This window comes from Typopeltis vanoorti, chromosome 15 (assembly GCF_054136105.1).
Source record: "Typopeltis vanoorti isolate ZY-2024b chromosome 15, IOZ_Tvanoo_1.0, whole genome shotgun sequence".
Lineage (NCBI taxonomy): Eukaryota > Metazoa > Arthropoda > Arachnida > Uropygi > Thelyphonidae > Typopeltis > Typopeltis vanoorti.
Genome location: NC_143563.1, coordinates 119,034,831 through 119,062,500, shown reverse-complemented (window position 1 = coordinate 119,062,500; position 27,670 = coordinate 119,034,831). Strand labels below are relative to the sequence as shown.

At 36.0% G+C, this 27,670-nt stretch overlaps 1 protein-coding gene across 7 annotated transcripts in view; it reads left to right on the top strand.

The window, feature by feature from the left end:
• Positions 1-27,670, top strand: part of drk (growth factor receptor-bound protein 2 drk) — a 230,243-nt gene that overhangs the window by 164,347 nt on the left and 38,226 nt on the right. For all 7 annotated transcript variants that reach the window (XM_090405856.1, XM_090405852.1, XM_090405855.1 and 4 more), the window contains one exon: positions 24,663-24,782. In XM_090405856.1, coding sequence (XP_090261982.1) covers positions 24,663-24,782 — 120 coding nt within the window. The remainder of the gene's footprint in view (positions 1-24,662; positions 24,783-27,670) is intronic.

Below are 27,670 nucleotides of genomic sequence, written 5' to 3'. Positions count from 1 at the left end.
CACTGTGAAAAGATACGTTTAAAATTTTAAATAGTGTGTGGCATTAGCAATAATTAGTATTTTAAATATTGTTGTATGATAGTTCTGATCAGTAGGCAGTATTCGGTGTAGTTATAATTCTGTATTTATTAAATATTTTGTGTTTCTTGTTGGCAGTGAAATGTGAGATAGCATGAAAGATGAATGCAAGTGCAATGGATTTTTCAAAAATGGTGAAATGCCAGGAATTCAGTATGTATGCTTGGGGAGAAATTGAAGATATTTATGTGGATAGGAAAAATAGGAAAGATGAGAGAGTTTGGGTGTGTAAAAAGTGCAGCATGCTTGTGGATTATGAAATATCATTCTCTCTGCTTACTTCTTATTTTAGTAGCAAGGCTTATACGTTGGTCATGCATAATGGATAATTAGCTTACGGAATTAACAACGCATATAAAGGATATTAATTAAAGGCAACTTTAATTTGAATATTTCAGCGTCACGTTGCCATCTTCAGGAACATAAAAATATGGTATGTGCACGCAGGCACTAACAAAAGCAAATGAGGAAGAAGGCAAGAAACTAATATTGTTCCTAAAGTTTTCATGGTGCCCTCTGGCGGGCTAATTTGGTAGTCTTGGCAGTTGGGCTGAAGTTCTCATAATGTAAGTCTCCCAAATTTGGGGTAGTTTCATGCACCCAAATTTGTTGAGGTTTGGAGCGTTTTTTAGAGCTGCTGATGATTCCTTGAATAATCTTTCGTACTTAAACTTGCTGTGGTGTATTATTTTAGTTTTCTTCCAACGAATTCTATGGTGGGTATCTAAGGCATGGTCTGCCAGCCCAGAGTGGCTGTACTGGTGAAACCGGATGTAGTCTTTGTGTTCTGAAATCCTGATATTTGCTGTCCTGCCTGTTTGGCCAAAGTAGGACAATTTGCAGCTGCAAGGGACCTAGTATACACCAGGTGGGTCTAGGGGAAGTGGTTGGTCTTTGGTAGAGCGGATAAGGGATGCTAACTTTTTATATGGTCTATAACAAGACGTAAGGTCATATTTTTTGAGGATATTGGTTATTTTCTCAGAGGTGCCCTGGATGTAGGGGATGGTGATAGATTTGGTGTAATCTTTATTGTGGAGGGGGGTTGTGGTTTACTGGTTTTAGTATTTTTGGGGGGTTATAGCCATTGGCTAAGAAAGTGTTGAGGATGTGGTTTAGTTCAGTGGTTAGGACATCGTCATTTGAGCAGATTAATTTTGCCCTGTTATATAGTGTTTTTATAACTCCATATTGTTGTGGGGGGGGGGGGGGAATTGCTGGTGAATGTATCTGCCTGTATGGGTGGGTTTTCTGTAAACAGAGAAAACCAAAGATCCATCAAGCTGGCGAGTGATTAAAGTGTCTAGGAAGGGGAGGGCGTTGTTTTCCTCTTTTTCTAAGGTAAACTGGACTCTGGGGTGTTGGTTGTTTAAGTGTGTTAGGAAGGAGTGGAGTGTATCTGAGCCATGTGGCCAAATAGCGAACACATCATCCACGTATCGAAGCCTCGTGGGGTGTTGGTTGTTTTAGTGTGTTAAGAAGGAGTGGAGTGTAACTGAGCTATGTGGCCAATTAGCAAACACATTATCCATGTATCAATTCTTACTTCTTACTTCTGCTTGCTATATTCCAACAGGAGTAAGCAGAGTTAAAAGTATGGCTGAATGCTTGAACAGACAAAAGTGGCGATGAGTTAGCAATGTTGATTGGTAAGACAGTGTGCATAGATGGTGGTGGTAAGCAGTAAGATAGCAGACATGCAAGATAGTGAAAATGCGATTTGCGTAAATGGCACTGAAAAACTAATTGAAGATATGAAAGTGGAGTTGGTAAAGAAGAGGCAAGAGATGAAATGTATGAGAAATGAACTGAGGAGAATTAATGATTTGCATGGGAATGTGAGGAAGAATAGGTCAAAAGATTTGAAATAAATATCCAATGATCTGAGAGTTGCAATATACAGAGATTCAATGATAAGAGGTGTGGTGAATGAAAAGGTGCAGAAAGCGTGTTTTTTTTGGGGGGGGGGGGCAGAAAGAGCATGTAGTTGAAGCATTGGATAAGAGGAGTATGCAAGCAAAAGAGTTGATAGTGTTAGATGGCACAAATGATTTGACTGGTAATCAGAAGAATGTAAGGAGGGATGTCAGAGGCTGTTAAGGAGAGTAAAAAATAACAGTGTGGTAGGTAAAGTAGTCAGTGTGTTGCCCAGGTATGATAATGATGAGTTGCAAAGATTATGAATGGTATGGTAGCAGAGTTTTGTGAGGAGAAAGGAGTTCATTTTGTGAATGTGTGGGATGAGTTTGAGGGGCAGATACAGTTGTATGAAAGAGATGGGCTACATTTGAATGGATTTGGTGTGAGTCAGGTGGAGAAACTGTTGCAAGAGAGAGAGAATGACTGAAGTGAATGTAGGACCTGATGAAGCAAGAGATGTTGTGGAAAAGAAGGAGAGTACAGTAGCAAGTTTGCAAATGGAGAAGTGAGTGATGCAAGTAAAGAGAATAAGAGAGAAGGAACATATAGAGAGGACAGGGAAACAGGGGAGGCCAGGGCAGACAAGCATGAAAAGAGTAGATGATGGTTTTGGGAGTAGATGCATAAGTGCACAAGAAAGGTTAGAGAATAAGAGAGAGATGGAACATATAGAGAGGCCAGGGCAGACAAGGGAACACTGCGTGAAAAGTGTAGATGATGGTTTCGGGAGTAGATGCATCAGTGCGCAAGATTAAGACAGTCAAGGATGTGGGCGTGACATTTAGATCTGGGAAGGGGTGTAATATCAATGATGATGGACAGGGAGAGAGTGTAGAGGAGTCATGTCCGAGAAATGAGATTAGAGGACTTGTTATAGAAACAGAAATGAACTAGTGTGTATGTTAATAAATGCTAGAAGTCTTTGAAACAAGGGGATAGATTGGAATAGAGATAGAGGGATATGTAGTCTTTCATGAAGGCAGACAATGCAAAAAGGGAGGAAGAGTTTTATTGATGATGACAGAGGAGTTCTTCCCATCTAGGATGGAGATTCAAAGAACAAATATTGATAATGGTTTTGAAGCAGTATCGTGTGAAGCAGAGGTGGACAGGATGAAATGTTTACTAGAGTGTTGGTATGTGCACCTGGTAATGTGGAAGGCAGCGAGAAGGAAATGTTCAGACAAATTGGTCTGGCTAATAAAAAAAAGGGTGATGGTTATGGTGATTTCAGTTTTAGAAGAATTGGAATGGGATGGTCAGCTTTTTGAAACATTGAAGAGATTTTTAAACAGCAGTATAAAACCTGAGAACAGAGCAAGACTTCAACCACAGAAACCTGGCCATTCAAAAAAGAAATAATAGATAAAATGCCAAAAACAGAAAGAAAAATGGAAAGTTGTGTCTGCTAGACAATAAGACTCAAAGATAAAATGAAGAAGAGTCGAAACAAAATTTTTAGATATTGCAGAAAACATACGAGGGTGGTCTGAAAAGTTCTTGGCCTCGACTATAAATGGCAACATTATCTGCGAGATTTTTTTTTAAGTTGGTATGTCTGTCATAAGCGTCCATGTGAAATTGCAAGTCATTCTAGCAAGTAGTTTGTTTTATATAGCTGTGTGAAGCCAAAGTATCTGAATCCTTTGAAATGGATGAAATTGAGTATCTTGCAGTTATAAAATTCTTTGTAAAATTTAATACCAAAAGAAATTCATTCTAAGTTCATAAAAGTTTATGGGCACACTCTTCTCCTTTGTTTTCGACAATTAAGAAATGGGCTGCCGAGTTTAAACGTGGCCGTACCAGCCTTGAAGATGATCCACGTGAAGGACGTCCAAAAAAGTGGAACAACATCAAAAATCATTGATCAAACACATGATATGGTATTGGATGACCACCGAGTCAAAGTGCATGAAATTGCTGAGACTATCGGCATTTCATAAGAACGTGTAGGATATATTTTGCATGAAGAATTGCAAATGAAAAAGCTTTGCGCAAAATGGGTGCCTTGCTTGCTCACAGCAGATCAAAAACGCACTCACATGAAAATCTCTGAACAGTGCTTGGAGCATTTTAAGAAGAATAAAACTGATTTTTGTGCTTCAATTTATTACTGTGGGATGAGACTTGGATTCACCATTACAACCAGAATCCAAACAGCAGTCAAAACAGTGGACAGAAGCCAGTTGTTCAGCACTAAAGAAGAAAAGTCAGTTCCATCAGCAGGAAAGGTCATGGCATCGGTGTTTTGGGATGCTAACGGCATTTTATTTATTAATTATCTTGAAAAGGGTAAAACAATAACCGGGGAATATTATTCCGGTCTTTTAACCAGACTAGATGAAAAAATTCGTGAGAAAAGACCAGCTTTGCAGGAAAAAAAATCATCTTTCATCAGGGCAATGCACCTGCCCACAAAGGTGTTTTGGCAATGGGAAAATTAAGGGATCTGCACTATGAATTGTTGGAACATCCACCCTATTTCCCAGATTTGGCACCATCTGACTTCTATCTCTTCCCAAAACTAAAACTCTTCCTCGCTGGTCAGCATTTTTCTTAAAATCAAAAGGTGATTGCAGTTGTAGAGGGCTATTTTGCAGATCTTACTGAGAACCACTACAGGGATGGGATAATGGCACTGGAACATTGCTGGAATAAATGTATTAGTCTTAAGGGAGATTATGTTGAAAAATAAAAATAATTTTGAAATTATAAATTCGTTTTTTCATTGTTAGACCGAGAAAACCACCCTCATTCTTGGAAAGAAATAGAAATGGGTGAGTCACATTACAAGACTCAAGGACAATAGATGGACAAAAGTTAAACTGGAGTGGTGGCCATATGAAGTAAAAGATCAGCTGGAAGACCTGAAAGAAGATGGTCAGATGATATAAGGAAAACAATTGGAACTCTCTGGCACCAAAAATCTCTGGGTATAAACAGATGGGGGTAATTGGGAGATGCCTATACCCAGAAGTGGCTATAAAAAGGGTTAAAAGAAATATAGACTGGAATAAAGAGACAACATCAGATACCAAAGTGAATGAATTTCTTGAGTTTTTAAGGGACAACTATCTTAAGCAGATAAGATATAAGATATTGTTGTAAATGAAGTGTCACATCATCCTCCAGTTGTTTGAAAGTGATCATGAAGTGATCACAAACTCAGGAGGCAGTTTGCAGCAATATCATGGAATGAGGAATTGCATGGGAAGGAAATCAATGCTGCTTGGTCTCTACTTAGGAATTATCTGTCAGAGGCATTGATTGACTGTATTCCATAAATCCTGCTTTAGAAACGAAACCATGATATAAGCTTTAAGCCACTTCCAACCTTCAATAATCAGGATGGTGGTCTCACAATGGGTAATGAAATGGATATCCGATATGCAAAATCGCAAAAAACATATGAACCCAAAGTGGGATTTGAACCTGTAATCTATTGGTTGGAGAAACAAATAGGTAACCACTTGACCTTCAAAGCTAATAATTTGCTCCTGACTGTCAGTCATTCTATGATATAATCAGAATTTTGCCCATACTTGATAGAAAATTAATTCAGTGAACGTAAGATGCTATGTTTGCATCACCATCAGATTCCTGAATGTACCTTCATGGGGTGTACAGGATATCATGATGGTAGTAGTACAAGAAAAAGCTACATCATTACTAACTTACTGTTGATAATTTTCCTCCAAATTAATCTGTTACTGTGAAGACTCCAATATTATCATATTTTATATTTCTATAATAAGGGTTGATGAATCATGGGACAAATTAAATCTATCTTCATAGAAAAATGTGCCAATGCTTTGTGTCCTGATAGAGCAGTAAAAAAGAAAGATTGGATAGCTGATGAAATGTTTTCTCTTGTGGATTAACGCAGATCATATAAAAATAATAGCCCAACAAAATATAAAGAGGTTCAGAAAATTATTAAAGACAAGACAAAGAAGCAAAAGATATCTGGATGAATGAAAAATGTAAAGAAAGAGAATTCCTACAGGAAAAGCATGACAGTTTTAATCTACACAAAAAGCTGAAAGAGTCCTCAGGTATATTTACTAAAAAACAACTATATATCCTTTGAAACAAAAAGGGAGAAATAATGTTTGAAAAGGGTGATAAAATACAAGAATGGATGAAATATGTAGAACTCTTTACTAATAATGGATAAAACCCATAAAATACTTATGAGCAGATGGAAGGTCCATGTATTGTGAGATCAAAAGTATAATATGCACTGAACTCAGCTAAAAATGGTAAAGCCTTGGGTCGGTCCTCAAATACATGCAGAAATAGTAAAGTTATTAGAAGGCGATAACATTACTATATTAGTAAAGCTATTTAATAAGATCTATAATACAGACATAATCCCTCAAGACTGGTTACAGAATCAACAAAAGAGACAACAGAATCAAAAAGCTGGTATGGTGGGAAGTCAACTGAAAAAATTTATATGGAATAAGAGAGAAATTAGCCAAAACACTAAATTAGCTGTATATAAGACAATGTTCAAACCAATGTTAACTTTTGGATCCGAGAACTGGGTCAGAAGTAAAACGCTTGTCCAAAGACTATAAACTGCAGATATGAGAGTCCTGAGAAAGATTAGGAGCATGAACAGATGGCATCAATGGCAATATCGTATTAAAAACGAGGATATTAGGAAAGAACTTGACATTTTCAGCATCCAGGAATGCATTAGCAGAGCTAATCTCAGTTGGTGTGGTCACTTAAACAGAATGGGAGAAATAAGATTAGCAAAACGAGTGTTCTCTGCCAGGTTGGCAGGAAATAGATCCAGAGGAAGACCAAGATATAGATGGATTGATACAGTAAAAAAAAGTGCCTTAGAAGACAGAAATATAAGATCTGATAATATTGGAGTCTTGACAGGTAACAGACTGATTTGGCGGAAAATGGTGGATAGGAAGTTAGTAATGATGTAAATTTTTCATGTAGTATTATCATGTCCTGTACACCCCCTTGAGGGTATATATCAGGAATTTGATGATGATGATGACTGGTTACAGTCAAACTTCTTCATGCTACCTAAAAAAGCAAATGCCAAAACTTGCAATGACTATAGAATGGTCAGCCTAGTGAGTCTTGTTCTCAAAATGTTTCTGAAAATAATATTCAGAAAATGTGAAGACACCATCAGTGATACCCAATTTGGCTTTAGAAATGGTTTGAGAATGATAGAGAGACTCTTTTCTGTTCTCAAATCTTATTCCAAAAATGTAGTGACAAAAACAAGGGAGTATTCATTTGCTTCATCGACTTTGCCGAAGCATTTGACAAAGTCCAACATACTAAAATGATTGAATTATTAAAAAGTATTGGATTAGATGATCAAAACATTAGGATCATCAATAACTTATATCGAAACCAAAAGGCATCTGTTCAAGTTAATGACATTATTACAGATTGCATTATCATCAAACGAGGGGTAAGGCAAGGATGTATGCTGTCACCTCTCCTTTTTAACACTTACTCAGAAGCCATATTTCAGAAAATCTTAAAAGGAAGAGAGGAAGGGATTAATGTAAATTGTGAGGTCATCAAATAACATCTGATAAGCTTATGATGCGGTTCTCCTGGCTGACTATATTCAGGATCTTCAAAATATTCTTGAACTAGCGAACGAAAGTGAAAAAATGGGGTTAAGAATAAATATCACCAAAACTAAATTCATAGTCATTAGCAAGAAACCAATTTTTAATTCAGCACTTTCTATAAATGGGAAACAAATAGAAAGAGTGGGAAAATTTAAACATCTCGGATGCTGGTTAAATGAAGAATGCAATCCAGAAATAAAAGTTAGAATTGAAATGGCAAGAAAAAATTTTCTCCTGATGAAATCAACACTGTTTAATTGCAATTTAAATTTAGAGCTTCAAGTATGCATGGTTAAATGCTATGTATGGTCAGTACTGCTATACAGTGCAGAAACTTGGACCTTGGTACAACATTGAATTTAAAATAAATAAAAAAAGCCTTTGGGATATGGTTATGCAGGCGAATGTTAAAAATCCCATGGACAGCAAAAATGTGCAATCAAGAAGTACTGGAACAAATGTGAAAATCACATGAACTTTTATAAATTTAGTTTAATCCTTTATCCCAGTGAGAGCAAACAAAGTTTGCGCCTGAAAATATCTTCAGGACTGAATATAGTGTTGTACTATCTTACCTGGATAAGTAGTGCAACACCAGGCAACTCGTAGCAAAGGTGGAGCAAGCTACCAACACTCCTATCCCAGTATCTCCCATAATGCAAAACACACCTCTTTGTGGATATGTATACTGTTATGCATTAAGGGATTGGCCACTACCCAGACTAGTTTCGACCTTCATTGAGGTCTCTTCAATGGGAGCCAAGCCCAGAGTTGGAGATACCAGGCAGAAGCAGTAGCAAGGTCATCTTTACCTATAGGAGTTGCCAAAAGGTTTGCCACCTTTTTTATTAAATTACTCTGGATTTAGAGAAAGATGTTGAAAGTTTATTTTTCACTAGGTTAGACTATGATAAATTTAGTTTAATCCTTTATCCCAGTGAGAGCAAACAAAGTTTTTACCAGGTAATATAGTGCAACACTATATTCAGTCCTGAAGATATTTTCAGGTGCAAACTTTGTTTGCTCTCACTGGAATAAAGGATTAAACTAAATTTATCATAGTCTAACCTAGTGAAAAATAAACTTTCAACATCTTTCTCTAAGTCCAAAGTAATTTAATAAAAAAAGGTGGCAACTCCTATAGGTAAAGATGACCTTGCTACTGCTTCTGCCTGGTATCTCCAACTCTGGGCCTGGCCCCCACTGAAGAGATCTCAATAAAGGTCGAAACTAGTCTGGGTAGTGGCCAATCCCCTAATGCATAAAAGTATACATATCCACAAGGAGATGTGTTTTGCATTATGGGAGATACTGGGATAGGAGTGTCGGTAGCTTGCTCCACCTTTGCTACGAGTTGCCTGGTGTTGCACTACTTACCCAGGTAAGATAGTACAACACTAAATTCAGTCCTGAAGATATTTTCAGGTGCAAACTTTGTTTGCTCTCACTGGGATAAAGGATTAAACTAAATTTATCATAATCTAACCTAGTGAAAAATAAACTTTCAACATGAACTTTTAAATACCATAAAAAGAAGAAAAATTGCAAATCTTGGTCACCTACTTCATAATGAAAAATATAAGATACTTCAATTGATTATAAAAGGGAAGATATACATGGAAGAATAGGACAAGAAAATCTTGGCTGGCATCATCAGACCATGAACTAACATGAGCTCTGAGGGACTGTTCAGAGTGGCTGAGGATTGCTCAAAATTTGCCAAGGTGGTCAATACTGACCTCCGATAGGAGATGGCACTCGAAGAAGAAGATATCTCTATCTTCTAAGGTACCTTTACTGTATCAATCCACCTACATCTTGGTCTTTTTCATGCCATCGTAGCACACGCACACAAAAAAAAACTTTCCTCTTCCATTCTGTTTAAGTGGCCATACAACTTGAGATTAGCTCTGCTAACAATGGCAAGTTTTTTCTTAATATCCTCATATTTAATGTGATACTGCCATTGATGCCATCTGTTTGCTCCAATAATCTTTCTCAGAACTCACATATCAGAGGTCTGCAATGTTCAGTCAAGTGTTTTATTTCTAACCCAGTTCTCAGGTTCTTAAGTTAAAATTGGTTTGAATTCTGTCTTGTATATCTTGTATATAGCTAGTTTGTATTGTCTATTTTCATATTTAATTTGCCATCTTCACTAAAAATTGTTCCTAAATAGCTTAAATGTTTTACTTGTTCTCCATTCAGGATGCAGTCAATGTTTTCGATTTTTTTTCTGCTTATTTTCATTGTCTGTCTTTTTATTGCTGAATTTCATACCAAATTTATTACAGCAATTATTCGATTTGGTCAGGGAATCTTGCAGATTTGGACTGGATTTATTTAGAAGTACAACATCATCTGAATAAAGCCGGCTTGTTTTGGCTGAGTGGTTAGCGTATCCACTCTCCAGCCAAAAGGCTGTGGGTTCGAATCTCACCATGGGCATGGATGTTTTAATTGTCTGTGAAAATACTAGTGGTAGGGTGGACAGTAGATTACATTGATGTAGATTATGATGATGGTTGCAATTCACTGTAATTAGTGGATTGAGTGGTGGAGATGGAGAGTTGTAGAGTGGGTGCCCTCCCTCAGTGACCTTTGGACTCGTTGGAGGTGTCACGTAATAATCATAATAATGAAAGTAAACAGCTGAGATATCAGGTTTAATACCACTTTCCTTCATATAGATCAGGCGTGGACAACTTCATTCTATTCGAGGGCCAATATATGATGAGTGGTAGTGTCACGGGCAGCACACTTTTAGACAGAACTTAAGTAAAAATAAGCTCTGCATTTTTTCAAGGCAATAGTTCAAGGCAAATGTATTGTATTACTATATTTGTTAAATCATTTTGCTACTGGGAGAATAATATAAAATACTTGATTGATTTAAACATAAGTTGTTAAATTAAATTTAATTACATATTTCTATAGCTATCTATCTATATATATATATATAGATAGATAGATATAGATGTAGTGGAAGGCTATATATATAATCAAAATTGCTTTATATATATATAAAGCAATTTTGATTCCGTGTTGAAAATATAAATTGTTTCCGTCATCAGAAATAATGAATATAACTAGTATATCAATCAGAAAATCTGCAGTCGAAACTAATAATACATATAATTTAATATAGTTTTTATTCTGCCACGGGCCACACAAAATCACGTTACGGGCCTGCTGTTGGCCACCTGTGATATAGATGATGAATAACAGTGGAGGTAATGTGCACCCATGTCTCACACCTTGTTTAACATCCAACCAGCTTTCTCTACCTACTTTAATTGTAACTGCTGACTTTGTTTGATATAATATCCCATTTACACCATTACAGGCTTTCCACTGAGCACCTTGTCATTTGCCTTTTCCAGATCTACGAAACTTAAATACAAAACTTTGTTATATTCCCACGATTTCTCATCTATTTGTCTTAAAGTGAAAATATAATCCTGATAACTCTATTTGGTAACTCTATAACCTGAATCTAGCTTGTTCTTCTCTAATCTTCTCCTCCACAATTTTTCTTAGCTGTTTCTCAAGAATACTTGCAAAAATCTAACCAGGAACAATCAGAGAAATTCCTCTGTAATTTTCACATTCAGCTTTATTCACTTTTTTTTAGATGGGTACTATATGCGCTCTACTCCAATCATCTGGAACTCGGCCTTTTGGGGAATGCAGAGATCTGACCTGGGCTTCTGACTTGATGTCCAATACGTAAGTTGTTCAAGTTTCTTGTGGTGATTTTCTGGTGGAAGGCTATATGAGGTATACAGCATTGCAGTTTTGCCACTAAAACTTTTATACCTCCATATTATAGCATTTCTGGTCAAATGTCATCTACTCCAGCTGCCTTTTCCACATTTCAGGAGTATTTAAGGGTCATCGCTGGATAACGGGGAGGAGACATCCATGTGGCATTTTGGGGAATGCAGAGAACCATTCTGGACTTCTGACTTGATGTCCAATACGTAAGTTGTTCAAGATTCTTGTAGTAATTTTCTGGTGGAAGGCTATATGAGACATACAGCATTGTTCATGGTAGTCGATGATTTCTCTTGATAATGTAATACTTCAAATGGAGGAAGAAGAAGTTATATGGCCTGATGTTTTAAAAGAGGTTTGTGCAATAGGAATCATTAATCAGAGTGAAAGGCACAGAGGTGAAGACTAGATACTGATAGAAGTTGCGAAAGCAGATACTGATAGAAGTTGCGAAAGCAGATGGTGAATCATTCATAACCATGCTAAGTAAAATCCATGCATCTAATCCAAGGCAGAAGATAATACCAGAGAGTTGGAATATTACTATCCATATTATAGTTTTTAAAAGGGAAGAGAGAAAAATTGTTCTAAAAATGGAGACATAAAAAGAAGAATTCATCGTAACATATTATAAAAGAATCACTTATGTTGATTTAAATGTGTTTTTTTTTTATTATAAAATTTTTGTCTAAGTTTCATAGCCATTGTCAGCAATTATAGGAAAACACAAAAATTTCAATTGAAAGTACATGATATTATGTGCACTATCGGATGCAGGAGAATAGCTCCATCTGCATTAATAGATATCCAAAATAAATTACAGTAAATTAATTTTAAATTACAGAACAGATGTATAATAAATTTAGTTTAATCCTTTATCCAAGTGTGAGCAAACAAAGTTTGCACCTGAAAGTATCTTCAGGAATGGGGTAAGGTGGTACAACACCAGGGCAACTCGTTGCAAAGGTGGAGCAAGATACCAACACTCCTGTCTCAGTATCTCCAATAATGCAAAACACATCTCCTTGCGGATATGTCTAATGTTATGCATTAAGGGAAGGGCCACTACCCAGACTAGTTTCGACCTTTATTGAGGTCTCTTCAGTGGGAGCCAGGCCCAAGCTGAGATACCAGGCAGAAGCATTCGCAGGTCATCTCTACCTATATATACCTATATAGCTTGGGCCTGGCTCCCACTGAAGAGACCTCAATAAAGGTCGAAACTAGTCTGGGTAGTGGCCCTTCCCTTAATGCATAACATTAGACATATCCGCAAGGAGATGTGTTTTGCATTATTGGAGATACTGAGACAGGAGTGTTGTTAGCTTGCTCCGGCTTTGCAACGAGTTGTCCTGGTGTTGTACCACCTTACCTCAGTCCTGAAGATACTTTCAGGCGCAAACTTTGTTTGCTCACACTTGGATAAAGGATTAAACTAAATTTATTATACTCTAACCAAGTGAAAAATAAACTTTCAACTTCTACAGAACAGATGAATGGTGAGTATTGGTCAGTATAACTTCCCAAAATTGAGAAAGTTTTAGGCAATCATTTTTGTTCAAGTTTGGGATGTGAATGTGTGCTTCATAGCTTTCTTTGTACAGTATTTTCAGAAAAAAATAATTTTTATTTTTTTCTGAAACGCTTTGTTTTTGTTTATATTTATAAATAATTTATTAACTAAATTATTTTATTGTAATTTATTTTGGATATCTATTAATGCAGATGGAGGTATTCTCCTGCAGCCGGGCACATAATATCATGCACTTTTAGTTTAATTGTTCTCGTTTTTCTATAATTGTATCAACAAGGCTATGAAACTTAGCCGAAAACTTTACAATTAAAGCCATTTAAATCAACATAAGTGATTACATTATTAATATGTTATGATGAAGACAGAGAAATATTAAAAATCATTGTCCACTGAGCATCCTTTCAACAGAATACAAAATAAATTTGATTTTTGCCAACCACTAAAACAAGTAGGATGCAGAAAAAATTGCATTACTGTTGATCATATACAGGTATCTCTTGCTTAATGCGGTTTTGCTTAACACGGATTTGATTATTGCGGCAATCCCTTCATATACATGGCAAGAGTTTTGATTAACGTGCCTTTAAATTTACCACGCAAAATCATGCTCATGCTACAAGGCTGCTAGCCTCGTGATCATCTAAATTCTCTTGATGATCTGTGTGAGAATGTGAAAGTTTTATTTTTCCCACCAAATACAACATCATTGTTACAACCTATGGACACGTGAGTCATTGCAACTTTCAAAGCCTATTTTCTTAAAAAGACATTCTCAAAGGCAGCTGAAACAACAACGGGTGAAAATCGTGAAAATCACGCCACAAGGCTGAGTGCCAGCCAGTTACTACGCTGCTGGCATTAAGAGTGGGTGCATTACAAGCTCCAGTTGTTCTGTTGTACGTATTTACAATTTATGTTCTTCATAAATTTTACAGCCCGTTGATCATGTCGAAGAATAAGAGCAATCCCACAACGGGTCATTAAGTGAAAAAAAGAAGAGGAAGGTAATACCTTAGATACAAAACTTGATATAATTGAAAGATTTAAATGTGGTGAAAGTAAAAGTAAGATCGGATGCGAATTTGGTTTTAACATGTCTACAATACGGACTATTTTATTCAAAGCTGATGAGCATTGCGAGCAAGGTTAAGTGGCATTTACATCTGCAAGTATGCAATGCACACGTAACCGGAGTGCTATAATAGTTGCAATGAAAGATCTGTTGATTATTTGGCAGGAAGACTACAATCAAAAGAGAATTCCAATTAGTGCCTATAATATCACTGCCAAAGCCCTAAGTCTGTTTTCAAGACTTAAAGAAACTAAATATAAAGAAGACAATTCAAAATTTGCAGCTAGCAAAGGCTGGCTTGAAAATTTTAAATCTAGAGCTGGACTAAAGAATGTGAAAATAACAGGTGATGCTGCATCCACATTTCCTGCTGAGCTACAGAAAATTATTGAAGAAAATGATTACGATTACCGCCAAATTTTCGATGTAAATGAAACTAGACTCTATTGGGAAAAAATGCCATCTAGAACTGATTTAAGTCTTATTTTTGCCCGGCAATTGAAATTTTTTTTTGCAAGAGAAATAACGTAGCTTTTAGACAATGCACCTGGTCATCCAAATTCTCTTAATGATCTGTGTAAGAATGTGAAAGTTTTATTTTTCCCACCAAATATGACATCATTGCTACAACCCATGGACATGGGCATCATTGCAACTTTCAAAGCCTATTTTCTTAAAAAGACATTTTCAAAGTCAGTAGCAATAACAACGGGAGAAAATGCTATTACGCTCCACGAATTTTGGAAAAAATTTAACATTAAACACGCAATTGAGAACATTCATGACTCATGGGAGCAAGTGTCTTCTAGTTGCATGAAAGCTGCTTGGAAAAACCTTCTGCCAGAATGCGCTAATGACTTAGGTTGTTTTCAAAATCCTGTGAACAACGTGGTCAAAGAAATCATTTCAGTTGGTGAAGACCTCGGTTTTGATGGATGTTGATGCAGAAGATGTTAAAGAATTATTGGATTCAGATTCAAAAGATTTTAGTGACAACGATCTTCTTGAAATTGAATAACGCACATATGAAGACAACGAACAAATGGAATGTGAAGATGAGGTTCCAAAGGAGATAACTGTCAAAGAACTGGATAGAATATTTCGCAGTTTAGAATCGCTTAAGCGGCAAGTAATGAACGTGGATCCAGATGTTAATCAAAGAATGCTTGTTTGCTGAGATATGGAGAGTCATTTTGCTTGTTATCGTAGAATTTATGCCGATAAGAAAAAAACTAAAACTGTTTAGTTTAGTTAAGACTCTTTATAACTTCTTTTGATTAAAAAAAATTGCAGTAACTAATGTAGGTACAAGTATTTATTAAACATTTACTTTGCATTCATTTTTTATCTTTCCTAAAAGAGTACCATATAAAACGAACTATTAGTACAGTAATCGACCAGGGACGAATTGTACTTTTTACCGTTGATTATTATATTTGATTAACGCGATTTTGATATACGCGGTAACATCGAGGGATTAATTAACCGCGTTAATCGAGGGATACCTGTATATGTAATAAGACAAATTATTGAAGAGTCAAATGAATATCAAAAAAAAAGTCTTAGGTCTAGCCTTTATTGATTTCAGAATGGTGTTTGATCATTATCAATGGCTTTCTTCAATCCACTGCTGGATGAATGCCTTTCCATGCTTCTTCCATTTTGACCAAACTTGCGCATCTCTTCACAAAATGTCCATCTTGTTATCTCATCATCCCATCTGAATGCTGGTCTACCTGGTTTCTGATAAGCTGTTCTTGGTGTCCATTCTGTTGCTCTCTTGGTCCATCTGTTGTCAGACATTTTCATCTCATGTTCTGACCAGCACAATTTGTTGCCTTTTATTACTAATGCAGTGTCCATTACCATTGTGTGCTTCCTTGTGTCTAGGCTGTTATTCTAGCTCATCAGTTCCCAACCAGTGGTACACGTACCCCTGGGGGTATGTGCTGGGGCGTTCAGGAGTACGCAAAAAATATTCAGTAATGGCAGAAAAACAAGTAAAGTAAACAAAATACGAAACGTTAGTTATGGAACAATAAATGTTAGGTTTGAATCAGAATCAACAAAGCTGGTATGGTAGGAAGTCAATTGAATAAATGCATGTGGAATAAGAGAGAAATTAGTCAGAACACTAAATTAGCTGTATACCAGACAGTGTCCAAACCAGTTTTAACTTATCGATCTGATAGCTGGGTCAGAAGTAAAACACTCGACCAAAGACTAGCGACCGCAGATATGAGAGTCCTGAGAACAGAGGTGTGAACAGATGGCATCAATAGCAATATCATATTAAAAACGAGGATATTAGGAAAGAACTTGACATTGTCAGCATCCAGGAATGCTTTAGCAGAGCTAATCTCAGGTGGTATGGTCACTTAAACAGAATGGACAAGGAAAGATTAGCAAAACACGTGTTCTCTGCCAGGTTGGCAGGAAAAAGACCCAGAGGAAGACCAAAATATAGGTGGATTGATATGGTACAAAGTGCCTTAGACGATAGAAATATAAGATCTGATAATGTTAGAGTCTTGACAAGTAACAGACTGATTTGGAGGAAAATTGTAGATAGGAAGTTAGTAATGATGTAAATTTTTCATGTAGTACTATCATATCCTGTACACCCCTTGAGGGTACATGTCAGGAATTTGATGATGATGATGATTGGTGAGGGCGTGGCTATAAACCTCCCCCCCCCCCAAACCACTCTTTTGCCAATCATTACGCACAGTTCATGCATCACTTTTGTCACCTATCCTCCTTTCCAGAACAGTCGCGTGTTACTAAGAAATGACCTTTGCGATAACGACCCTTCCACTGACTACCATTTGAGACATTTCTAGAACTTCTCCAAAAATATAAATACATCCATAGCCAGACTGTTTGATCATTTCAGTTATTGACTCAGTATAAGTAAATGCGTTGTCTTTAATTGTGATTCTTTTCAAGTAGGTTTTTTTATTTTTTATTTATTTAATGTTTAACATAGTTTCAGTTATTATTGTCAGTGATTTTTAAGCGTATCAGTTATGGATCAGTGGTTGAAAACAGGAATGGTTAAAAAACCTAAAACTTGATGTGAATAATAACCCGTTGAGGAAAACTAGTTGCTTTGTTATTCATGGACAGAGCGTACCACAGGCGAATATATTTTTAATGTGATCGATGGTTATTTCATTGAAAAGGACATTAGTTGGTTGAATTGTGTGGTGTATGCATTGACAGAGCAAAGTGTATGTTAGGTTGTTTTATAGGCCTACGTGGCCAAGTTAAAGAAGTAGCTCTCCATGTATCATGGAGTCACTGCTGCATTCATAGACAAACTCTTGCATCCAAGCCTCTTCCTAGTGAACTGAAATTCTTGATGATTTGAAGTTGTAAATTTTATTAAGTCACAACCATGAAACTCCAGATTGTTTAAAGCGCTGTGTGAAGAAATGAACAGCCTTCACAGCACATTGCTTTTGCATACAGAGGTAAGGTGGCTATCTCATGATGAAGTACTTACACGGCTGTTTGAACTTAGACATTAAGTCCGGGTTTTTTTTTTTGAAGACCATCATTTCTGTCTTGCTCCAAAGTTTCATAAAAACAGTGATTGGCTTCAAAGTCTTGCATATTTATCAGATATTTTTCTAGAAATAAACAAACTCAACTTGGGACTTCAAAACAGCTCAATCACTATATTCAAAGTAACCGACAAAATTGAGTCAATGATTTAAAAACTGGACTTTTGGAAAGCATGTATTGAAAAAGTTCAGCCCCTGAGGTTTTTGAAACTCTGCACAACTTCTTATCTGAGAATGACTTGCACCTATCCCAAAACGTGAAAGAGAATATTTTAAGTCACTTGGAAGGTCTCAAAGTGTCCTTTTATAAGTACTTCACTCAATGTGGAAAAGAAAACAATTGGATTGCAGATCCCTTCAATGAAGAATTCTTCAAAGAAGCTAAACTATCAATCAATGAAAAAGAGCAGTTAATCAAACTTTCAACTGATTCATCTTTAAAATCTGATTTTAAAAGAAAGCATCTTATTACTTTCTGGGTAGATGTCAGTGAGGAATATGAACAGCTCAGTAAGAAGGCCCTCAAATACCTCTTACCATTTATTAATACTGAACTAGTGGAGAGAGCTTTTTCTTCTTAGACCTTCATAAAAAATAAGTACTGCAACAAGCTTAATGCAAGTCCAGATTTAAGACTGTATCTTGCATCTTTTGAGTCTGATTTCAAGAAATTAAGTGCATCAAAGCAAGCTCAACGATCTCACCAACAATGTTTCAATCGACTAGTGATCTTTATACCAATTATTACAGACTTTTCAGATAACACAAATAAATATTATTAGTAATAATAAATCAAAAGTTTGTTAAATACTTGATCATCATTATCAATATTTAACATGAACCTATACTTATTTCTTTGTTACGAATATTGTAAAATTAAATCTGTGATTTGTACTTTTAGTGTAGTAATTTTCCTTTCCCAACTCATTTCCACTATTTTACATTAAGATAGGCACTGAACAAAAGTGTCAGTATTTAAGAACAAGAGGTACAATTTATAGAAATAGATTTAAAAGGGTACAGAAGTGGAAAAAGGTTGGGAACCACTGTTCTAGCTGAAATTTTATTATCAAGTTTATTATTGTTTGTAATGACTTGTCCCATATTTATATGAACTCACTATTTCAGTCTATCTGATTTATTTCGATTTGTTTTCATTCTGGAGTATTTTCACTATACGTTATTGTTGATTTATCCATATTTATTTGTAGGCCTGTACTAAGACTTATTTCATTTAATTCAGCAATCATATGTTCTGGTTCTTTTGGTGATGTTGCCATTGATATCATTGGCAAATCATAGATTCTTTAGCATTCGCCATCGATATGCAGTCTTCATTTTTCTCAGTTCTATTTTCTGATAGCATATTCAAGGGCTGTATCAAATAATTTTGTCAAGATAAAGTCTCCCTGTCTAATTCCTTTTTATTTCTTTTTCATTAAATTTGTTATTGCTGAATAATATGTTAACTCATATATATGAGTTAATATATTAATATAAATATCATCTATTCCTATATGTTTCAAAGCTTCAAACATTTTACATAGGTCTATTGAGTGGAAGGCTTTTTCATAATCTGTGAAAGTCGAAGAAATTGATATATTATTTTGTTTTTTCCGTTACTTGAAAATCTAAAGTTGAGAAGGATGTTCTGAAATCTTCCTGTTCATTTGGTCGATGAAAAATTCCAGTAGCAAATAAATTAATCCAAACACTCATATTTTAAAGAAAATTTTTAATTTCATAAGAAAATAAGTTCAAAAATTAAACTCCAACTTTACCTAATAATTTATGTGCTCCTCTGTACCTAATAAGCTCATTAATTCTCTTAGGCATGGATTCTACCAATGTAGAACACATTTTTCTTATTTCTGGATCTCGAAACCATACTTATGGATTGTATTAAGTTATCTTTTGTATCACAATTTAATTTGCTGAGTCTCTTTTTCATTATGGCTCACAAAGTTTCTATTGGGAGAGTTACCTGGCCACTGAAGAATTGGATGTTGTGATTTTTTAAGGAACGCTTTCACTTTTATTGAAGTGTGGCATGGAGCAAGATCCTGTTGGAAGATGAGTTCTTTGTCTTTCTGAGACCACTCTTTTCTGCAATATTTTTATGTAATGTTCACTTTTCATCATACTATCAACAGACACAAGTGGTCCTGGACTACCATGTAAAATAATCCCAGGACATCTCTCCCCCCCCCCCTCCCTCAGCCACTGAGTCACGAACATAGGGTATTCGCGCTCCTTAAACAAAGAAATTAATCTCATCTGAGAATATGGCCTTCCACTTCTCAGCAGTTCCAATCTCTGTACACTTTTGTCCACTCGAGCCTCTTTTTCTGCATCAACAGTTTTTTCTTTTTTTGTTCTGTTGGTATCCTCTTTGCTTCCAACAATCTTCGACTAACTGTCTTGTCAGAGACGTTAATCCCATTAGCTGCCAAGTCTCTATTTAAGTTTACAGCAGACAATATCGGATTAATTTTGCTTTTCCTAACTCGTAAACGATCTTGAGTAAGTGTAGTTTTCCTTTTTCACCCACATTTTCCTTTTCTGTCAGGAGAAAAGGTACCTGTCTCCCTAAACCTTTTAAAATCACATTAACAGTTCCCAAATTAGCACCACACTCATTGGTAATTTGTCTTTGAGTCATGGATGTGTGCTGAGAAAGAGTACATATTTTTGAACACTTTCTTGGAGATGTATCCATTTTATAGCTACACAAAATGAATAAAAACACTACAAATGTCACCATGTTTACAGTATTAACACTATCACACAACACTATTAATAAGCATCATAGATCCAAAATCCCCAGCTTTGTTCTTTTGGAGATAGATCCATCCCTCCAGAGTTTAGACATATCTGACTGTTGTATTAGATTCATCCTAGTTCCCCTTGTCATTATAAAGAAGTACTGTATCATTGATGTACCTCAGATTACTTATCCATCTATCACCTATCCTAATTCCTTCTTCAGTTCGTTTAGTGCTATATGCATGACATCCTCTGCATAGATACTAAACAGGTAGGAGAAAGTGGGCATCCTTGGCTTCTTGCTCACTGTACAAATTAACTAACAACTTGATGTATTAAGGAAAACTTGCTATTTCCATTTTCCCACCCACCCACACATAATTTCACATGCTAAACAGTCAAATTCTTTGGAGTAGTCTATGATACATATTACCAAGGAAGTCCAAACTCTGTATACTTCTCAGTGATCTCTCTAAGCAAAGGATCTGATCTCAGGTATCCTTGCCTTTCCTGATACCTTCTTGTTCATCAGCCATCTTCATGTCAACTTTGGTGTCAATCCTATTTAGGATGATCTTTAATAAAACTTAATTGTATGAGAGATTAAACTAATAGTTTTGTAGATTTTGCAATCCTTCATATCTCCCTTCTTGTGCACTGGTATGAAAATCGACTTCTTCCAGACTCTAGGCCGTGATCCTGACTCCCGTATCCATTGTAATCAACTCTTTTCCATCTGTACCTGTGACCTTGTTGTTGTTAAGCTATTTAACTGCCCTTTGAACCTCATGCCTAAGTAGCAGAGGTCCAAATCAGAATTTTTTTTAGTAAGAAGGCTCTTCCAAATTTTCTGAGTACTCTTTCCAGTACTATTGCCATTTGTGTTTGATTTCTAGTTCTTCTACACCATTGCCATCTTTGATGCCATTCAATTTAGGCTTAAATTTGTTCTTATGGTCATGAACTAAACAAAACATCCTTTTATAATAGTGCCTCCTCATATGAAATTCTGTCTCATCACTTTTGTTAGCATAATAAATTTCCTTGTCCTGCCTAAGGACTTTTCTGACTTCTCTATGTAATCTTCATAGTATGAAGATTACCACTTCTCTATGTATATTCTTCAGTTCTTGTGTCTCTTTGTTTCTTCAAAGATCTCCTTTCAACCATCTCATGTTGAATCTGATATCATTGGTCTTATAGTATTATGACCCTGACTCCTTCTCACAGCATTTCAGATGTATTTTCCTCACTAGTCTCCAAAAGAGCATCCAACTGTGTTAATGTTTCTTCTGTGAACCCACTAGAGATTACTCTGACTTAGTCTTACTTTGGCTCTTACTAGCTGATAGTCTGTACCACAGGCTGCTCCAGGACAAGTATGCACATCAGAGATGCTCGTTTTATACCATTAGTATACATCTGTACCTGGGAAGTAGCTAACTACACTATCTGATCAAAAGTATCCAGACACCTCCCCCTCTGTAATTTGTAAACTGACATCTAGATGTCACTACAACCTCACTTACCACTATAAAAGGAGGCACAGAGCTGTGTGTTGTTTTCAGTGATAAGAAGTACAAGCAGAATGGGTTGATCAAGGAAGCTCAATGACTTCAAACGTGAACTAGTTATTGGTTACCACATCAGTAAGAAATCTGTCAGAGACATTTCAACCCTCCTCAAGTTGCCCAAGTCAACAGTTGGAAACAGGAAGGCACAACCACAACAAAACCACGGTCGGGTAGACTGCATTTAATGACAGACAGGGACCATTGAGAGTTGAAGAAGGTGGTTCGTGGAAATCGCCAGACATAGAGTGAAACAATCACCTGGTAGTTCTGCTGTGCTACTAACTGTCCTGCCAGCACCATGACTATACGTCAAGAGTTAAGAGGAATGGAGTTCCATGGTCGAACAGCTGCCCATATACCAAACATTTCTCCTGTGAACACTAAGCTCCACCTGCAGTGGTGTAAAGAGCAATGCCACTAGACAGTGGACAACTGGAAACGTGTGATTTGGGGTGATGAATCACGTGTTACCATGTGGCAGTCCGATGGGAGGGTTTGGCGAATTCCTGGAGAACGATTCCTGCAAGTGTGTGTGTATTGCCAACAGTGAAATTGGGAGGAGGTGGTGTTACAGTGTGGGAGGTGTTTTTCATGGAATCGATTTGTCCCCTCGTAACACTACACAGAAATCTAAATGTGGAAGGGTATATATAGGTGTGTTTCTGTATGGCAAATCAGCACCGAATATTATTTGGTGAAATTATAAGAGCCTGCAAATGCAAGTCTTAGAAGTAATTAAAATTCTGTAATGGAAAAATATAGGATCTGTGTACTGTAGGTTGACTAACCTCTTGTGGATTACCGTATTTTTCCGTGCATAAGATGGTACTTTTTTTCTAAAATTTTTAGACCTAAAATTGGGGTTCGTCTTATACATGGGGGGGGGGGGGTAACCGGTTGAGAGACCGGTGGATGTCGTGGTGAAACTATCGGTACCTTGACTCCACGAAGGCTTCCACCAATCACTAGCCTTTGTTAACTCTGTCAATTGACGTCATTAATGACTGATTCTGAATAAACTAATCAGAACTCTGAAAGTATTCATACGTCTGCAACTCGTTGGTGGGGTAAGTTAATGCATTAACAATATTTTGAGTACTAGCCCATAAAAATGTCTAAAAATAAAAAATAATTGTCATGTTCTTCAAAATTCAAGTTAAAAGTCATCAAGTATGCAAAAGAACATGGAAATAAAGCTTCAGTTTGAGCCTCCTCCCACTGAGTGTTAGTGGAGATGTTTAAAATATTGATTTCTTAATTTTGGGTTTAAAAAAGTAGGGTTCGTCTTATACTTGGGGGTGTCTTATATAATGAAAAATACGGTAATTCCCCAAAGAAAAGGGCTAGATTACCTATCACTTGCTGATAACATATTGTCCTGTAGGCAGCTTAGCAGAACTTCAAGAAAGCATTAAATATAAACAAAGAGAAAACATAATGTATTATAAATTTATAACCAAAAATCCAGTGCAGATGGAATGCTGAGATATTGATAGTAACTTTCTATGTTTACATTGGTCAAAAGATGACAGAAGAAATTATATGAAGGATATTCAACTTAGTTGGGTAGCCTTTGGGGGGGGGACCTTGGGAAAGAGAACACTCCTGATAATGACATGGAAGTGAAACATGGACTTTGACTAAAAATTGACCAGGGGATAATAGAAAGATCATTGTTTGGTATTACCATTCAAGATGGAAAACATGTTTCAATTAGAGTTTAGATCTGGGAGACAGACATTGTAAAAGCCTTTAAATATTCAAATGACATTAGATCTGCAACAAGTACCACTCATAAACATACAAAGATGATATCTGAATGGTGCCCCAGAGATGGAAAGAGCTATGGGAAGGCAAGAGAGCTGCTGGGAGGATAAGATTAAAGAGAAGACTGTAACTGAAATGCTTAAAAAAGCTAATATGACACAATGAGGGACTTTGTCCAGCAGTGGACAGAAAATGGCATAATGATGAGAAATAAATTAGGCACCAGAAGGCCATTAAAGGCCATTTCTGACAATATACTTCTCAGGGCATTGTTAAATGGTGTGTAGATGGTCTTATTCATTGTCTGTTCTTCAGGGTGAAATTGTTCCTGTACTTTTAAAATCCTCCATGTCAAATAAAACAATCAGCATCGCTATTATTTGGCCTTCTAAATGTTGGATTTATTCGTCATTGTTTCAGAGAATGCTAGCTATAACGTTTTCATAAATTTCTTTGTCCAACTTACTAGTTTTGCAGAAAAACTTGATATTCATATGGTGGAAAAACTATATTGCCATCTTAGATCAGTTCTCTCATGACTGAATCACGAGAAAACCTTTTTTATCCATAAATGGTGTCTGAAGATGTTGCCAGATATATGATTGCCATTTTCCTATAAAAAAATTCTGACCAAGATATATACAGCAGAATATATATATGCAGTGCTGTTTAGTGGGTGTGAAAATTAATTAAAAAAAATCTCCTAGCAGTCTTGTGATACCCACGTTAAAAATTAGCCACTCTTAATTTTTAACTCCTGCATTACCAAACTTCTCATACTGTCATACTGAACGATAATTATGAGTCTGCATTTAGAAATCATTATTCAAAACAGTATTCCTTAGATGTATTTGTATTAAACTATGTTTTATTTTCATCTACATAAAAGTTTCATTCACTTAATGTGATTTGGACAATTCATATTGATAAGAATGCTACAGTAATTACGCCAGTAATATTTGCTCTTTTATTTTATAGCTGGTATTATGGAAGAATCACTAGAGCAGATGCTGAAAAATTGCTCATGAATAAACATGAAGGTGCTTTTTTGATTAGAGTTAGTGAAAGTTCTCCAGGAGACTTTTCTCTATCTGTGAAGTATGTATCAAATAGAGAAAAATAATAACTGAAATTACATTCATTAACCACTAAATTCTCACACCTGTGTTATTATCCTGTTTTTTGCCAATGTGGATGTGTGTGTTGAGATCAGAAGTGGAATCACCATGTATTTTTTTTTACTCTACCTACATGGCATTTATAGTGTAATTAACAAATATAATGGATGCATTAATTTCACATAAATGTTTAATAAAGTGCAATCCTGAACCTTTTGATTATGATAAAGTAATGGATATGAACCTCTATTTTCTTTCATACTGTATTATATTATGTTTTAATGTATAACAAAATTCATATAGTATAAACTCATAAATGGTGTATTGTGAGTTAAATATGACTTACATAAAATTTATATTGCATAAAGTTTGTGGAACATAACTGTTATGTTATTCAGGATCTGTCTATACTTGGTTATTATACTTACTCATAAATACTGAATAACATATTCTCATGTCTTGGAACCAAACACATTTTACATTATATTATAAAAATTTATGATCTTACAAAATATACTTTTTTTTCATCTAAACCAAAAAGAATATTTTTGCTTATTATATTAGGTATTGTTCAGTATATTTGTGCATCCTGTTGTTGCCATTTTCATTATCATGGTGGACACAGCCTTTATGGAACGTTTTATTACTCCGTCTCCCACAACATTAAGTGGGACATTAATGTTTTTTTTTTTTTTTTTTTTTTTTATGCATATATTGCATGCTTAGAAGGCTCTTGCAAAACACTTCAAAAATACAAAATGATTAATGAATTAAAGTATACTATTGGGATGCTTAAGGGTCAAAGCTGTATAATTGAGAGGAGACCTCCACATAGCCTTTAAAGGAATGCAGAGAACCGACCGGGGCTTCTGACCTAATGTCCAATCCTCACCTTCATGGTGCACCCTATTGGGTATCTACCTGGAAGCTAAACGAATGGGCTGGCAATTTGGGATTTAGCCAACATGTAAGAAAGTTTTAAAGCGAATAAAAGTTGAGCAGCTCTCAGATGTGAACTGTAGACTAACATACACAAAGATTATTGAAGAAAAAATGAAAGAGTTTGAGAACAGGAACCAAACCTTGGAGATTCGATGGCAAGCCTTGAAGAAAACCCTGATTGATTCAGCCAGAGAGGCATGTGGTGAGGTTGTCTGTAAGGATAGAAAAATCAGAACTCAATGGTGGACACAGGAAGTTAAAGAGGCAGTGAAGGAAAAGAAGAAAGCATATCAAAAGTTCCTGACAAATAAGTGAGCTTTTCCTCTTAGAGAATACAGAGACAAATGTAAGAAAGCTAAACACTGTGTAAAACTAGCTAAACAAAAGTCATGGGAGGACTTTGGCAAGAACATAGAAAAGAAATATCAAGAAGGTGGCAAAATATTCTGGAGGTTGTTGAAGAAGCTTAGGAATGGAGGAAAGAGTACTGTAAAAGGAGGAGATGATAAAGGTGAATTCAAAACGGGAGAAAAAGATATCCTTGAAGTATGGAGTAATTACTTTGAAAAATTGCTAAATGAAACAAGCAGTGATAGCAGAGTGGTAAAATACACTCAACAGGTATACATTTAGGAATACATATCCATACTTGAAGTAGAAAACACCATCAAAGGCTTAAAATGTGGAAAGGCAGTGGGAGTAGATCATATTCGACCAGAAATGCTGAAGTATGGTGGTATAAAAGTCTTACAGTGGCTGCACTGCATTGTTCAGAAAGTCTGGACAGAGGGATGAATTCCCAATGATTGGAGTAGAGCTCTTATAGTACCCATATATAAAAAGGGAAATAAAACTGAATGTGAGAATTACAGAGGTATTTTCCTACTGAGTGTTCCTGGCAAGATCTATGCAAATATACTTGAGAAGAATTGTAGAAGAAAAGCTTGGTGAAGAACAAGCTGGATTTAGGCCAAATAAAGGCTGTCAGAATCAGATCTTCACTTTACGACAAATAGTTAGGAAAGCATAGGAATATAACAAAGTTCTCTATTTGAATTTTGTAGATCTCGAAAAGGCAAAAGAGAAGGTGCTGACAGAGAAGCTATTCAATAAGCTACAGTTATATGGTGTCAATGGGGCATTATATCAAGCAATCTTATTTGAGTTGTAAGTCGGCAGTTAGAATTCAAGGAAGTACAGGAAGATGGTTTAATGTTACATCTGGTGTGAGACAAGGAAGTACATTATCCCCTCTATTATTCATTATCTATATGGATCACATTATGAAGGAAAGTGGTATTAAACATGATATCAAAATTGGAGGTGTTAATGTCAGCTCTTTGCTTTATTCTGATGATGTTATACTTATCAATAAATCCGCTACGAGTCTGCAAGATTCCTTGACTAAATTGAATAACTGTTGTAATAGATATGGTATGAAGGACAGCGATAAAAAGACAAAGACAATGAAAATATGCAGAATCATTGAAAATGTCAACTGCATTGTGAACGGAGAACCTGTGGAACAAGTAAAACGTTTCACCTACTTTGGCGTGATTTTTAGTTAAGATAGTAAATTAAATATGGAAATAGACAACAGAATCAATCAAAGTGGTAGAAGTCAATTGAATAAATTCATATGGAATAAGAGAGGAATTAGTCGGAACACTAAATTAGCTGTACACAAGGCAGTGTTCAAACCAGTTTTAACTTATGGATCTGAGAGCTGGGTCAGAAGTAAAACACTTGACCGAAGACTAGAGACTACAGATATGAGAATCCTGAGAAAGATTAGAGTCGTGAACAGATGGCATCAATGGCAATATCATATTAAAAACGAGGACATTAGGAAAGAACTTGACATTGTCAGCATTCCAGGAATGCCTTAGCAGAGCTAATCTCAGGTGGTATGGATATTGAAACAGA